We start from the raw sequence: 13215 nt of genomic DNA, 5'->3' as shown, positions 1-13215 counted from the left end.
TTCTGCTGCTGTTGTTTTTATAAGAGAAATCCCATAGTGTATCAGGTTATTATTATTGATAGAGCGGGCTTTGTTCCTCAAGTTTTTATTTTGATAAGAAAAAAATCTCACTCCATCTCGGACTTCTGAAAAGATCTTGCTGGTTTATTAGATATCTTATTGTCTCTTGATTTCCCCCTTTTAAGGCTTTAAACTGAGATTAGAAGTGAGTCCTTATATATAATTCAGACATACTTTCTCACCTGAGCCCTACCCAAAGGGTAAAAACAGCTTTTAAAAACCCTAAGTTCTCCTTCCTTTCAACCCAATTTCCTCATTGTTGTACAGCCCTGGCAAGCTACACCTCTAGCAATTAAGACAGGTAGAAACCTGCTCCTTTTCAACTTCCCAGTGAGAGAACTGGAAAGTTTTCAGTTTCTAAAAGACTGGAAACAAAGCTTTCTGTTTCGAAATAGAGCTTTTACCTGGGAGTAACATCTTCTGTGGGTGGTGTGTATCGGGGCAAAGAAATCTCAGTAAGCCTTGGTTATCACGGGATTTCCCCCCCCTTAAAAAAAAAAAAAAAAAAAAAAGCTGAATGTTTTTACAGAGACTTCAAGGGCAGTTTTAAGGATGTTTATATTTCAGACAACCTAAACATTGTTTAAAGCAAAATGAGAGATTTCATTTTGGGACAAGCAGGTTGATGAATTGCAGTCAACATCTTGTTCTCAAAGAAGGCATTTTTCCTGGGGGCTTTCAGTCTAGACGTACAAGGGAGGAAGGAGGAAGAAAGGAGAGTTCTCACTCTCACACTCATCCTTTACGTGGTATCTTGGCCAGTACAGTCAATAGTTCATCATAAATCAGACTTGAAGAAAAGAGGCACTCTCTACTCACTCAGGGAGAATAGTGATTTATACCGCTTAAGTCATAAAGAGTACTGATTTAGTTATTTTCCAACTTACGCCCTTTTGAGCTGGTAAAACATTTTGTGGGCCAGTAAATGTTTGGTACCAACTGGCAAAACATGAAGAATTATATCAAAGCCTGCCCTGAGTGGGACTGTTTTGTTGTATAGGAAATACTTTTTGATTTAACCTCTGACCTCTGACATTGCAAAGGTCAAGGGAAGAGGAGAGCCAAGTAGAAAGCAACATTTAACTCTTATAATAAAGTAGCTCAAGGATATAGCAGCACACGGGTAAGGCAGAGGAAGCATATCAAAATGATTATTAACCATAAACATATGAAGTCATTAGCTTAGTTGTAATAAAGGAATATTGGCAAGATGAAGTCAGCTGTTTCTTGGCAGGGAATGTCTTACAGAGATGACATAAACTTCTAACGGAAGTGAAAGAACATCACTCAATTTGGGGCAAGATATAAAACTCCAAAAGGCAAAATATAGTATTTCTGGACTTGACAGATTTCCCATAGGAGTTTTTTTTTTTAAGTGTGATTGTTTTTAACTGTGTGGTAAAGCCTGTGGATTAGGCTAAAAATAAAATGGCCATGTCTGCCTGCTTTTCTATGCATATTGCAGAATGCTTTTCCTGTGCATTTTGACGTGAATTGGATAAAAACCGATTATTTATTCAATATGTAAGCTTTCTTCTTATTATCCAAACTTGCTGACCCAAATTAATATGAATAAATAGTAACTGGCTTTAAAACATGGCCTTTCTAAGAAATTCCTTAATGTTTGAATAGAAATATGTGGCTTTATCCAAGAAACTTTCTGTACCTTCAGAGAATGTTTGCTGGACACTGAAATGTCTTATTGAAGAATTATTTGTTAGCTTAGTATTATTACTGATATTTTCATAATCTTATTCAAAAGTCCTATCTCAGGATAATGAAAAATGTTTGGTGCAATAATGATTAAAACCCAGAAATGTTCTGTTCCCTGGCAACAAATACAAGTTATGAAAAATTTTATACACATGGAAAACAAAGAGAAAAGGTTCTCCTAATCTGTGCCATTAATAAACATATCCAGAATATAACCACTAAGCAGCCTTTAATCTATCCACTTTTATTTAAAACTACTCTGCATAAAAGGAAGAACATTCCTCAACAATTTTGGAAATGTTGAAATAAATTTCCTTCTTCTGAGTGCTTCCTTCATGTGAAAATCTTTTTGCTGCATCTTTAGCTATTTTTTAAATATGCGACTCCTTCAGTACGAATTAGATCTGGCATGGAAAATTGATCAAGCTTGTGATCCTCAGAAATCGTGACTTCCAGGATCCTGAAACTTGCAGTTAGTTTATACATAAAATGAATTCCCTATCTGAAAAATGTGACTCCCTCCTGAAGATATTTTTAAATAGCCTTTCATTCCAGGAAAGAAATTCGTAGTATCCCAGGGATAAATATTACCTCTGTTTACAATATTTTCAGTGATGGAACTCTGACCAGAGGCATGAACAAGACAAACAGGAGTGTATTTTACAAATCTAAGATGTCTTATTTTGTTTTATTTAGGAGGCATTGTTTAATAATAGGGGTTTTTTTTTTTCCTTTCTTTCTCAACAATCTATCATTGAATCACAGGTAAAGAAAGAAACACCGAATGAGTAGCTATAATTAATCATCAAAGCTCCACACTGTAGTCTTACAGGATTTTTACTCTTTTTTTCAAAGTTTTCCCATTTGGTTGTCACATTTTTTCTCACACCCTGCTGGGCAGTGAGATGAGTATTCTCATTACCGGTCTGACACAGTGAGAATAAGGCACAAGTTATATACACCCATTAATGCCAGGGTTGGTGCCTGTGGTCAGTGACATCTAGGATCAACCTTCTTTACTTCAAATATCCCCCAATAAGACCTTATACTGGCTTTATTACATTGATGGTAGCATATGCAAGGTAGATGCTTGTATATTTGTATATATTGGATTGGCCAAAAAGTTTGTTCGGGTTTTTCCGTAACATCTTATGAAAAACCTGAGCGAACTTTTTGGCCAACCCAATACATAAAAATAAAATTAAAAAAAAAAAAAAAAAGATCAGGTACAAATACCGTAAATATCCCAACTTCTAAAGTCTCCTTTTGAAAAACATATTTCCCCCCTACCGTTTCTACCAGAATCCCTTGCACTTGCCTGATCATAGGGTTTATGTAGGTTCCAGTGGATATGTTTTTTTAAACTGTGATATAAAGTTTTCCTAGTTGGAGGAAATAATCACTTTCCCTTAAGTTAAACAGCCCCAATCCATTTTAAATTAAAATATCTGACCCAGAAATAGAAAGAGTCCGCTTTGTGGTCTTGAGGGTCACTTAGCTGCAGATGGAACTTGAAAACTTGTTTCTGGTCACTGCTGCTGAGGAGAGCCCATTATTTCTGTTCCGGCGGGATTGGCTCGAGATAGTCACGAACGTGAAACACTCGTGAGTGTGGCATTCCGAGTGCTTAAGGAACTGGACATACTAAGATGACAAAAAGAATGTCATTAAACCATAACTACGCTTTCTAAATTACCAGGTATTGGTAGGTTTACTGGCAAGACAGCTTCAATTCCAGATGTATTTGTAGCCTGCAGCATTTTGTGATAAGAGAGTTACAGAATTCTTTGCAACCAAGGGGAAAAAATAAGGATTTATTAAAGCTGACGTGGACTTCTATGACTTTGCACTCCTTATACACACAAAGAGGGGCATCATGGTGACAGCACTCCTAAAGTTTGCGGGGAGAGTATTTCCACTTCTCGGTTCCATTTAAAATTCGCTGGCCTCCTTTCCACTGCGGATCTGCTGTTTAGTCTGCATCTGAAAATTAAACCCAGAGCTTCAGCTGTCACGTTAAACACTGAACCTTCCTCCAGCGCACACCCTCACCCGTGCCTGTGTGGTAACATCTATGGTTAAACGCCTAAGACATTGAAAAATTCCATCCAACGTTAGGGGATCAGGGTGGATATTGGGATGTCTTCTTCCTCCTTTTGAATAAGTTTGCAGAAGTGTACCCAAGGGTATACGCCACATGCATTGTGCTGAACCAAATTAAAAGGATGGAGATAGGTGCAAACTATATTTCTAGGTTTTAGTGGGGGTTTTTTCCCACAAGCGTAATGAAAGCAATGAAAGAGTTACACTTATTAAATTCCTTTTTTGGGGGAACAAAAGAAAGACTAAGGCAAAATGAGTGCAATTTTTCCAGTAGTCATAATAAAAATATAGTTCTCCAACTCTGCCCACTTTCTTTTCCTTCTCTTCAGTTTTCTGCCAAAAAAATCCACGTTTCACCCCAGTGTGGTACAGCCTCAGTGGTCTTTGTAAGGTAACTGAGTGGATGGCTGGGGGCTGTTCAGTATTTAGAGGCCTTAGTGGCTGGTACTCATAAAAATGTCACTGTGCACTTTCACTTTGAAAAGTCCTTTTATCCTACATTCGTGAAGCCCCATTCCAACGGTAAGCCTCCTTGACCAGACCGTGGCTGCTTGGGCTTCTCACCTCACCAGACAGCCCCTAATGAGATGTGGAGAATGCTTGGCTACGGTCTCTCCACCTCCTTAGTGCCTCAGAGCTGCTCTTGGGGGGCTACCCAAGCTCAAAGATCCTTTGGGCGTATGTTGTGAACATGAAGCAATTTAAATAAATATCTCAAGTTGCAAGCTATCATCTGCAGTAAATGGCAGTGTCTTCTAAGTTAACTGAGGAGGATTGAATCTCAAGGGTCCCTACCAACTACTCTGCTATGAAAGTAAGATCCCTGGGGGACGTCAGAACCTGCTGCTTATTCCCTTCGTCACCGGGTCCTGTCCGCTCTTTGCACCGCAGAAGGGTCCTGTGTGAAGTCTGGTCAGCCGTGACAAGGCAGCTGAACGTGGATTTCCCGACTCCATCTTCATGCATCCATGACCCACATGGCTCCTGGGAGGGAAAGCAAGAACTCTTCTCTCCCAGCCTTATCTCGCAATCTGCTGTCAAGTCACCTGCCCCAATTCAGTAAATGAATTGTGGAATCAAAACAAAAAAACGAAGAGGGTTTTTCCTTCTCTTAATTACACGCACACTTTTGTCACAGCAGCCATACATGTAGCAAAAGGCCAAGTCACTGGGAAGGTGAGAACTGGGTCTTGCAGAGGTGAGAGGTGCCACGTGCCCCGCCAACATCATCCACTTGGCAGCCATGCCGTCCTTTGGAGGATGGCCAGTCAGGGCCATGCCAGGAAGAGAGAGCTCTCCAAGGACCAAACATTGAGAAAACCATCGTTCTGAGCGTGTGAGAGCCGCATGACCTCCAAAAGTTTGACGGAGTGAGGCTCCCACCCTCTGACACCCTAGTTATGTACCCAGTACTAACTGACAGCTACTAGTAGAAGCATTTCAGTGTCGGTGGAAATAAAACAACTCTCCATGTTGTGTTAAGAAGCGTTAAGTAAAGGAAACAAGATGAGGATGAGGGACCATCATTTTCAGCTGAGTTGTGTCTAAGGGATTTGAATAAACCACTTACATATCAGGAGCTTCAAGAGCTCAGATCAAGCAAAGTTTCTGGGAAGGTTTTGAAAAGCTGATCACATTCCATCTGCTACAAGGTCTTTGTAAGTTCATGGCCTGAAAATTCGATTTCCTTCCGGATTTGGAAGTACTTTGGTTTCCAGATAGTCTAGAAAACTCGAGCAGTTAGAAATGGAATAATTACAGCTCCATCCAGGGGGGGGTTCCAGCTTGACTGCGTTCTATTAATTTGTTAACCAGGAGAAGAAGGAACCACATATATCTGCCGGCGTGTACTCTGTGGTCTGTTTCAGGGTAGTTACCTAAGTCCACACCTCCTGTCATAATGAGAAGTGAGTCGTTTGGGGACGGTGAAGAGTGTATCTGCCGACCAGCTTAATGACTTTCTGGAATTTAAATATTAAGTGAAAAAACAAGGTCAGAGGGCAGCTGAACCTTGGCTTGTCTCTCTCACGTCCGTCCGTGGCTTTGATCCTGCTACATCCTCCTTTGTGGCCGGGACTCCATAGAGAATCTCAGGGTCATGGCCTGTTGCCTGTCAAGAGGTATAAACGTGCTGCTTAAATACGTGAAGCCTGCCGTTTGGGGGTTGGGAGCAGATGCGAGGTAGCTTCAAACGTTCCACGTTTCCCACATAACCCAAAGCAGACTAAACAAAACCGGTGTGAAATCTCATGACTTGATGCTGCGGTGGTTATATTTTTTAAGCTGTAATCCATTCATTTGTGTGTGTGTTTATTCCCAGGATTTACAGCTCCTTCAGTCTTGGGGGAAGAGAACGTTTGAAACCTTTTGCAAAGGGTTTGCAGTAAGCAGTGGCCTGTGGTTAAAGCCCAGGATAGAGTGTGTGTGTGTGTATGTGTCCGTGTGTCCGCATGCGCGCATTCATGTGAGCATGTGAGTACCTGTTCATGTGGGGTTTTTTTCCCTCCCGTTTGCTGCTTTTACGCAAAAGCGTCACACATGGTAGCATTTAGGAGTTCCTTCACAGCTGAAGTGTTTCAAACACTAATGAATGGAAGTTTGGTCATATAATGCAGACAAGCTTTAAGGCATGCTTTACTGAATGGTGTACTGTAGTGACCTGGGAAAGGAAGAGAGGTATAAATTGTGTCAGTTAGCCACCCAGACAAAATGAAGCCATGTGGAAAATCAAATCTATTAAAGTATGAAGACTGTTATAAGCTGTTTTAAGCTGGCCATTCTTAAAGTTTGCTGCAGGAGGGAATGTTTACCTCTTCTCCCAGATCTTTTTCACATGCCGTCTTATGAGACAATGTACAGCATTTGATAAAAATCATCCCCTCACTAAGGACGCTTTTATCAGAAATGTTTATTGTCTCCGCTTTACCACCCATGTCCTGAAAGGTACTGCACGTTTGTTAAATAAGCAGAAGGAAAGAGAACTTTGCAGCTGAAGCCGGCTTGCAGAAATTCCAACAAATTCCAGAGCCATACGGAATCAGAAAAAGGAAAAGAGAAGGAGAAATTAGATTTATAGGAAGAGGAGGCCCTGCAAAAACATATATATTAGATTTTCTCTGCTTGGCCAAACCACCATTAAATGTTTGGTCAGTGTGGATTTAGTATTGAGATTGAGCAGTTAATGCCAAACTTTGGTCATTGTCTTAAAATGCGCTTTAATAAATACAAGAAGGAGGAAATCCATTTGGAAAGGAAGTGAGTCGTCAGCTCTTGCAGCCCTTTCTCAGGCTCGATTCTGCCCTCACGCTGCCTCTGGTACGGGGCAGTGGCATCCTGGTTACACACAGCTGCCAACACCCGTCTGACTCTGCCCAAAGCCTGGCTCGACTTGCTCTGCGACTTCGGGTATACGACTTACTGTGCCTTGATTTTCTCACCTGTAAAATGGGAATAATAACAGCCAGTCCCTAAGAGCATCAGCTATGATTACCAATATCTGCAGGACGTGTTTTCTTTGTCCCTTAAGAACAGATCCCCTTCACTTGATTTGCTGGGTTTTAAAACTGATGACTGGCATGCTGTTGGGAAAAATTTATCCATTTCTTTTTCCCCTCTGATTGGTGAGTAAGCTCACACGGGCCTGACATTCTCTGGACGGCAGACAATTGAATTTGCTGAGCAGTCGCCATGATGTCAAGCCTTAAGTCAACAGTGGCTAATGACTGCTCTGGGAAAAAACAACACCTTGATTCCTCAATTACGGTTTAAGAAGCCCTGGGAACGAGGGGGCTTGCCAATCATCCGCATCCTCTTTTGAAGCCAGCATAATGTGCTGTGGAAACAGGTCACCTCTGAACTGTTTGTCTGAACAGCCCACACAGTGTAATGGTTGTGCCCTTTGTGTGTTCCAGGAGGAGACTGAAGAGACATCCTCACAAGAGTCTGCGGAAGAGGATTAGGGGGCGCCAACATTCAATTTCTACCTCAGCAGCAGTTGGATCTTTTGAAGGGAGAAGACACTGCAGTGACCACTTACTCTCTGTCGCCATGGTCTTTCCACTTTCATCTGGGGTTAGGGGGCGGGGCGGGGCGGGGGCGGGGCGGGGGTGGGGGGAGAAGTCACGTAACCTTAAAAAGGACTATATTAATCACCTTCTTTGTAATCCCTTCACGGTCCCAGGTTTAGTGAAAAACTGCTGTAAACACAGGGGACACAGTTTAACAATGCAACTTTTAATTACTGTTCTCTTTTTCCTTAACCTACTAATAGTTTGTGGATCTGATAAGCAGGAGTGGGTGGGTGAGAAGAACCTCTGAATCGGGTTTAGTCAATCACTGCACTGCATCCAAACCAGAAACGTGTCACCCGTGTGACGCTGGGCATTCCTCTCGGAGAGGCGCGGTGGGAGACACTGGACGCCTCAGACACCACCCAACCCGCTCGCAGTAGTGAAGCTTCTGTTTAGAACACCAAAGATAGGACTAGATACTACTTCTCTCTTTTTCATATAACCTTGTAGACACTTACTTGATGATTTTTTTTTAATTTTTACTTTTATTTCTAAATGAGACGAAATGCTGATGTATCCTTTCATCCAGCTTAACAAACCAGAAAAGGTGATGTTCACTTTTCAAAAAGGGAAGTAAGCAAACTCAGATTGCCAACTCCTTTATTTATGGATGCCACACATATCAGCAGGAGTAATAAATTTACTCACGGCCCTCATTTTTTTTTTTCAGGAACCCTCATCCGGGTAGAATCTACTTCCTACAGAGCCAAATGCCATTTAGCAATAAATCACACTTGTCAGCCTCAAAGCATTTTAAGGAACCTAGACAAGTAAAATTATCCTCTTTGTAATTTAATGAAAAGGTACAACAGAATAATGCATGATGAACTCACCTGGATTATGAGGTGGGAGGAGCGAAATCCAAATTTCTTTTGCTCTAGTTTATACTACAATTTAAAGAACAACGACAACAAAAAAGCAGGCTCTCTCTCTCTCTCTCCGTTGTGTATCAGTTTCTGTGAAAGACCTAAATACCACTTACCTCAAATGAAGCTTATGTGTTACTTCAAGTAATACGTTTTGACATAGGATGGTTGGCTGAGGTGCTTTACTCTGATTTCAGCTCACCATCTCTTCACTCAAACTGCACTTTTAGCCAGAGATGCAATACATCCCCACTGCTCAATACTACCTCTGAATGTTACAGTTAATTTACAGTTTAGTACTTACTACATGCTGCTATACACAAGCAATGCAAGAAAAAAAAAGTAATGGGTAGGTGATGCTAATCATCTACAGTTCTTTTTGTACACTTAGTTACAGTTAAAGAAGCAGTCTCCTTACTGTGTTTCAGCATGGCTATGTATTTTTCTATGGTTTTTTTTTTTTAATTAAAATTTTACAAATACTTGTTTCAGCTTCTCTGCTAGATTTTCCACATTAACTTGAATTTTTTTTAACCAAGTCGCTCCTAGGTTCTTAAGGATATTTTTCCTCCTTACACTACACATCCCACAAAATTTGACTGTAATGTTTAAATATCACCCTCCAAGTTTGTACCTCACATGAATTGTTTAAGGAAATGGACTAATTGACTTGCAAAGACCTACCTCCAGACTTCAAAAGGAATGAACTTGTTACTTGCAGCATTCATTTTTGTCAATGTTTGAAATAGTTCAGACTGCAGCTAACCCTCGTCAAAACTATTTTTGTAAAAGGCTTTTGATAGAAAGGAACACGTTTTTACATACTTCTTTGCAAATAAATAAAATAAAGCCAACCTTCAAAGAAACTTGAAGCTTTGTAGGTGAGATGCAACAAGCTCAGCTTTTGCATGATGCAATCAAAAATATGTGTTTTGAAGATTAGTTGAATATGAGAAAATGCTTGACAGATATTTTCATGTATTTTACACAAATGTGATTTTTGTAATATGTCTCAGCCAGGTTTATTTTAAACGCTTCTTATGTAGAGTTTTTATTCCTTTCTCTCCTAGTGAGTGTGCTGACTTTTTAACATGGTATTATCAACTGGGCCAAGAGGTAGCTTCTCATGACGGCTTGTGTCAGTCTGGCTTTTAGTACTGATGCCAAATGAAACTCAAAACCATCTCTCTTCCAGCCGCTTCAGGGAGGTAGTTTCAAAGGCCACATGCCTCTCTGAGACTGGCAGATTGCTCACTGTTGCCAATCACCAAAGGAGCTATGGAGAGAATTAAAACTCAACATTACTCTTAACTGTGCATTAAATAAGCAACTAAACAGTGGCTCATAAAAAGCCCCATTCCGTGTCTTGGGTTGGGCCTTTTGAAACCTCACTGGCCAGCTCATAAAACTAAAGCAGTTGCTCGTGTTGGCCAAACTCAGAGCACCCGGCAGTTTCCATCTCTGATGAAATTACTCTCTTATTTCCTATACGTTGTACAATCAAAACACACTACTACCTCTTAAGCCCCAGTATACCTCATTTTACATACTGAAAAAAGCTTGTGGCCAATGGAACAGTAAGAACATCATAAAATTTTTATATATATAGTTTATTTTTGTGGGAGATAAATTTTATAGGACTGTTCTTTGCTGTTGTTGGTCTCGGGCTAAGTAAGACTGGACATTTAACTTTTCTACCATTTCTGCAAGTTAGGTATGTGTGCAGGAGAAAAGTATCAAGACGTTGAACTGCAGTTGACTTTCTCCCTGTTTCTTTGAGTGTCTTCTAACTTTGTTCTTCATGTAGAGTTGCTGTCTATGATTGTACTTTGAATCGCTTGCTTGTTGAAAATATTTCTCTAGTGGATTATCACTGTCTGTTCTGCACAATAAACATAACAGCCTCTGTGATCCCCATGTGTTTTGATTCCTACTCTTTGTCATGACTCCATTAAATGAGTAATAAAGTTTGGTCAAAACAGGTCAAGGAGAGAGACATTTACAAGTCGTTTTGTTGTGTGCACCCACACCTCTACACACACGAACATAAAGTTTTAAAGTACAGACGGCCCTCCGCGGGTTCCGAATCCGCGGGTTCCGAATCCGCGGATTCAACCAACCACGGATTCCCTAGAGCCGACTGAACTGAGTCATTTCATATAAGGGACTTGAGCATCCTTGGGTTTTGGTATGGGCAGGGGATCCTGGAACCAATGCCCTGTGGATTCTGAGGGAAGGCTGTATCATACTTCTTAAATCAACTGCCCTAAATTCACCTTTCGTAGCCTGACATTTAACGCTACAAAGATGACCTTAAAGAAATGTAAAGGAAGAATGGTCTACAGTTTAAAACTAGAGAATTTCCATTGAAGGCCTGCATCTACAAAGTTTGTAATGGGAGTAACTGATATGTCAGTTATCTTTGACTTAATATCTGTAGAGGTCCAACAGTTTGGTGAAAAGAATAAGAAATGAAAGTTACAAAGTGCCTACTGAATAGGAATCTTTTTACTCTATAAAACCTATAAGCAGAGTCAGAATCATTCCACCAAGTTCAAGATCATCTTTATAACTCTGCTGGTGGTTAGGAGTAGATCCAGGATTTTTTAAAGCCAAATCATCTGCGTTGTGCTGCCACCATTGTCACTAAAACTCTCTGTGTTTTGTTCTTAGGACGCGCTTGTTCATTTTAAGAAATCTCCTGTCAGGAAATTTATTATCAAATTTACTACTTCATTCCTTCATTTATTTACTTTCACAGCCTGTATTTTGTGAGTGCCTACTTTATGCTTTAAGCCCCAGACCAAGAGGCCTTTCAAAATATTATCTCCTTGGAAAAAAATTATGCAGGTGCAGAAATACAGGCAGCGTGCAAAAAGAACCAAGTAAACTGTTGAGGCAACAAGTTGTAAGAATTTAGAGGAGGGAAAGCTGTTTCCTGCTGGGGTGGATGATTAGTTCAGCCTAATAATAGACAGGCCAAATGTATTTAATGTAACCCATATTTAGTCTCTTCATTTTTATTAATATAGAAAAGCACGTGAGAAGAAATTACTTCTTGAAAACAAAAATAAACAAACCAAGAGAGACTCTTTGGCTTGAAAAAGAAAGACTAAGAAAGGACATACTATGTCCAGAATAGGATAAGTAGATAAGTGGGATAAAGAAACGTCCCATATTTTAGAGTTAATGCTCATTAAATGATCTCTGAGTAAGCTTTTCTTTCCTTTTCTTTTTAGAAAAGTTAAAGTATTGCTTTCAAACAATAAGTAGTACACTTGTGAAAGTTATGAAGAAATCTCTTAAGTTTAAACCTAAGTTCAAGGAGGGTGTCCAAAAAATCAGCCAACGCATTCAAATATCAGAGGAGCCTCTAATATGTACTGGATATCATTTGGGGCAATAAAGGCAAATGAGACTTCATCCCTACCTACAGAGAGTCAAAACTTCTCCTGAGCGAGCTGGACTCAAGAGAGAGCTGTGGAAATAGGACCTTATTGAGTTACCCTGAAAGTGGCTCGATGCATCTTGAACTCTCTGCCAATATCAGAGACAAATTGCAGGTCCTCTCACACAAGGGCTGTAGCACCGTCATCCGAGAAGGATCCTGGGGCTGCAGGGACATTGAGTCTCAGCCAGTGTAGCATTTCATAAGCGGGGGCTGGCGGCGGAGGGGAATGTTCTAACAGGGCTAGGGGTGCTCGACTCTGGTGAATTCAGGGATGGTAAGTGGTTTAGGTGTCTGGGCAGCAATAAAAACAGTACTACAGAATGAATAACAATCTAGTCCGTGGGACGTGATGCAAGCTGAGATTATAGACCAGTGAATGAAACTTCAGAAAAGGGAAACAAGAAGCCCAAGAGAGGGGACCAGGGCAGCATGGGTGCACTTCTTATCAAGTTTTATTTACATAAGATTAATTTTTTATTGAACAAGAGTAATTCTTCAAGTTAGGCAAGGTCATCCTTGAGCAATTGCTCTTCAGTTCTAAGAAATCTGGCCTAAAAGGGGAAGAGAAGTTGAAAAGAATAAAAATTACTTGTGAAATAGGAAATGCAGATGGGTAACGACCAGAGTCAGAAGGCAACAACAGAGGTCTACACCCACAGTCTGAGTTTAGCCATCTGTAAAACTTGGCCATCTGGTCTCTTCCTCAAGGAGGTGTGAAATGGCTGCAGTACGACCCTCTGCCCCCCTCCTCCTCCTCCTCCTCCTCCTCCTCCTCTGCGTTCAGGACTCCATCCATGCTGAGGCAGCCATGCCTCTGTCCTACTCTCATACCCAGTCCCGGTAGAGCCTATGGGGAAAGCCTCATGTCAGTGAGCAGCACCCCACTTTGTGTCCAGTTTATAATAGTTGGGTTCTTGTCTCCTGCCTCTGAGCCTGATTCACAACCTTAATA

General features: G+C 40.8%; 1 protein-coding gene across 1 annotated transcript in view; it reads left to right on the top strand.

Moving 5' to 3' along the window:
* The window catches only part of HMGA2 (high mobility group AT-hook 2), a 135455-nt gene extending 127620 nt beyond the window's left edge, over positions 1–7835 (top strand). The window contains exon 5 of the mRNA XM_061206645.1: positions 7788–7835. Within this exon, the coding sequence (XP_061062628.1) occupies positions 7788–7835 (48 nt within the window). The remainder of the gene's footprint in view (positions 1–7787) is intronic.
* The last annotated feature ends 5380 nt before the right edge of the window (positions 7836–13215 follow it).

This window comes from Eubalaena glacialis, chromosome 11 (assembly GCF_028564815.1).
Source record: "Eubalaena glacialis isolate mEubGla1 chromosome 11, mEubGla1.1.hap2.+ XY, whole genome shotgun sequence".
In the NCBI taxonomy this organism is placed as follows: domain Eukaryota; kingdom Metazoa; phylum Chordata; class Mammalia; order Artiodactyla; family Balaenidae; genus Eubalaena; species Eubalaena glacialis.
This window is presented reverse-complemented; position numbering and strand designations above follow the sequence as displayed.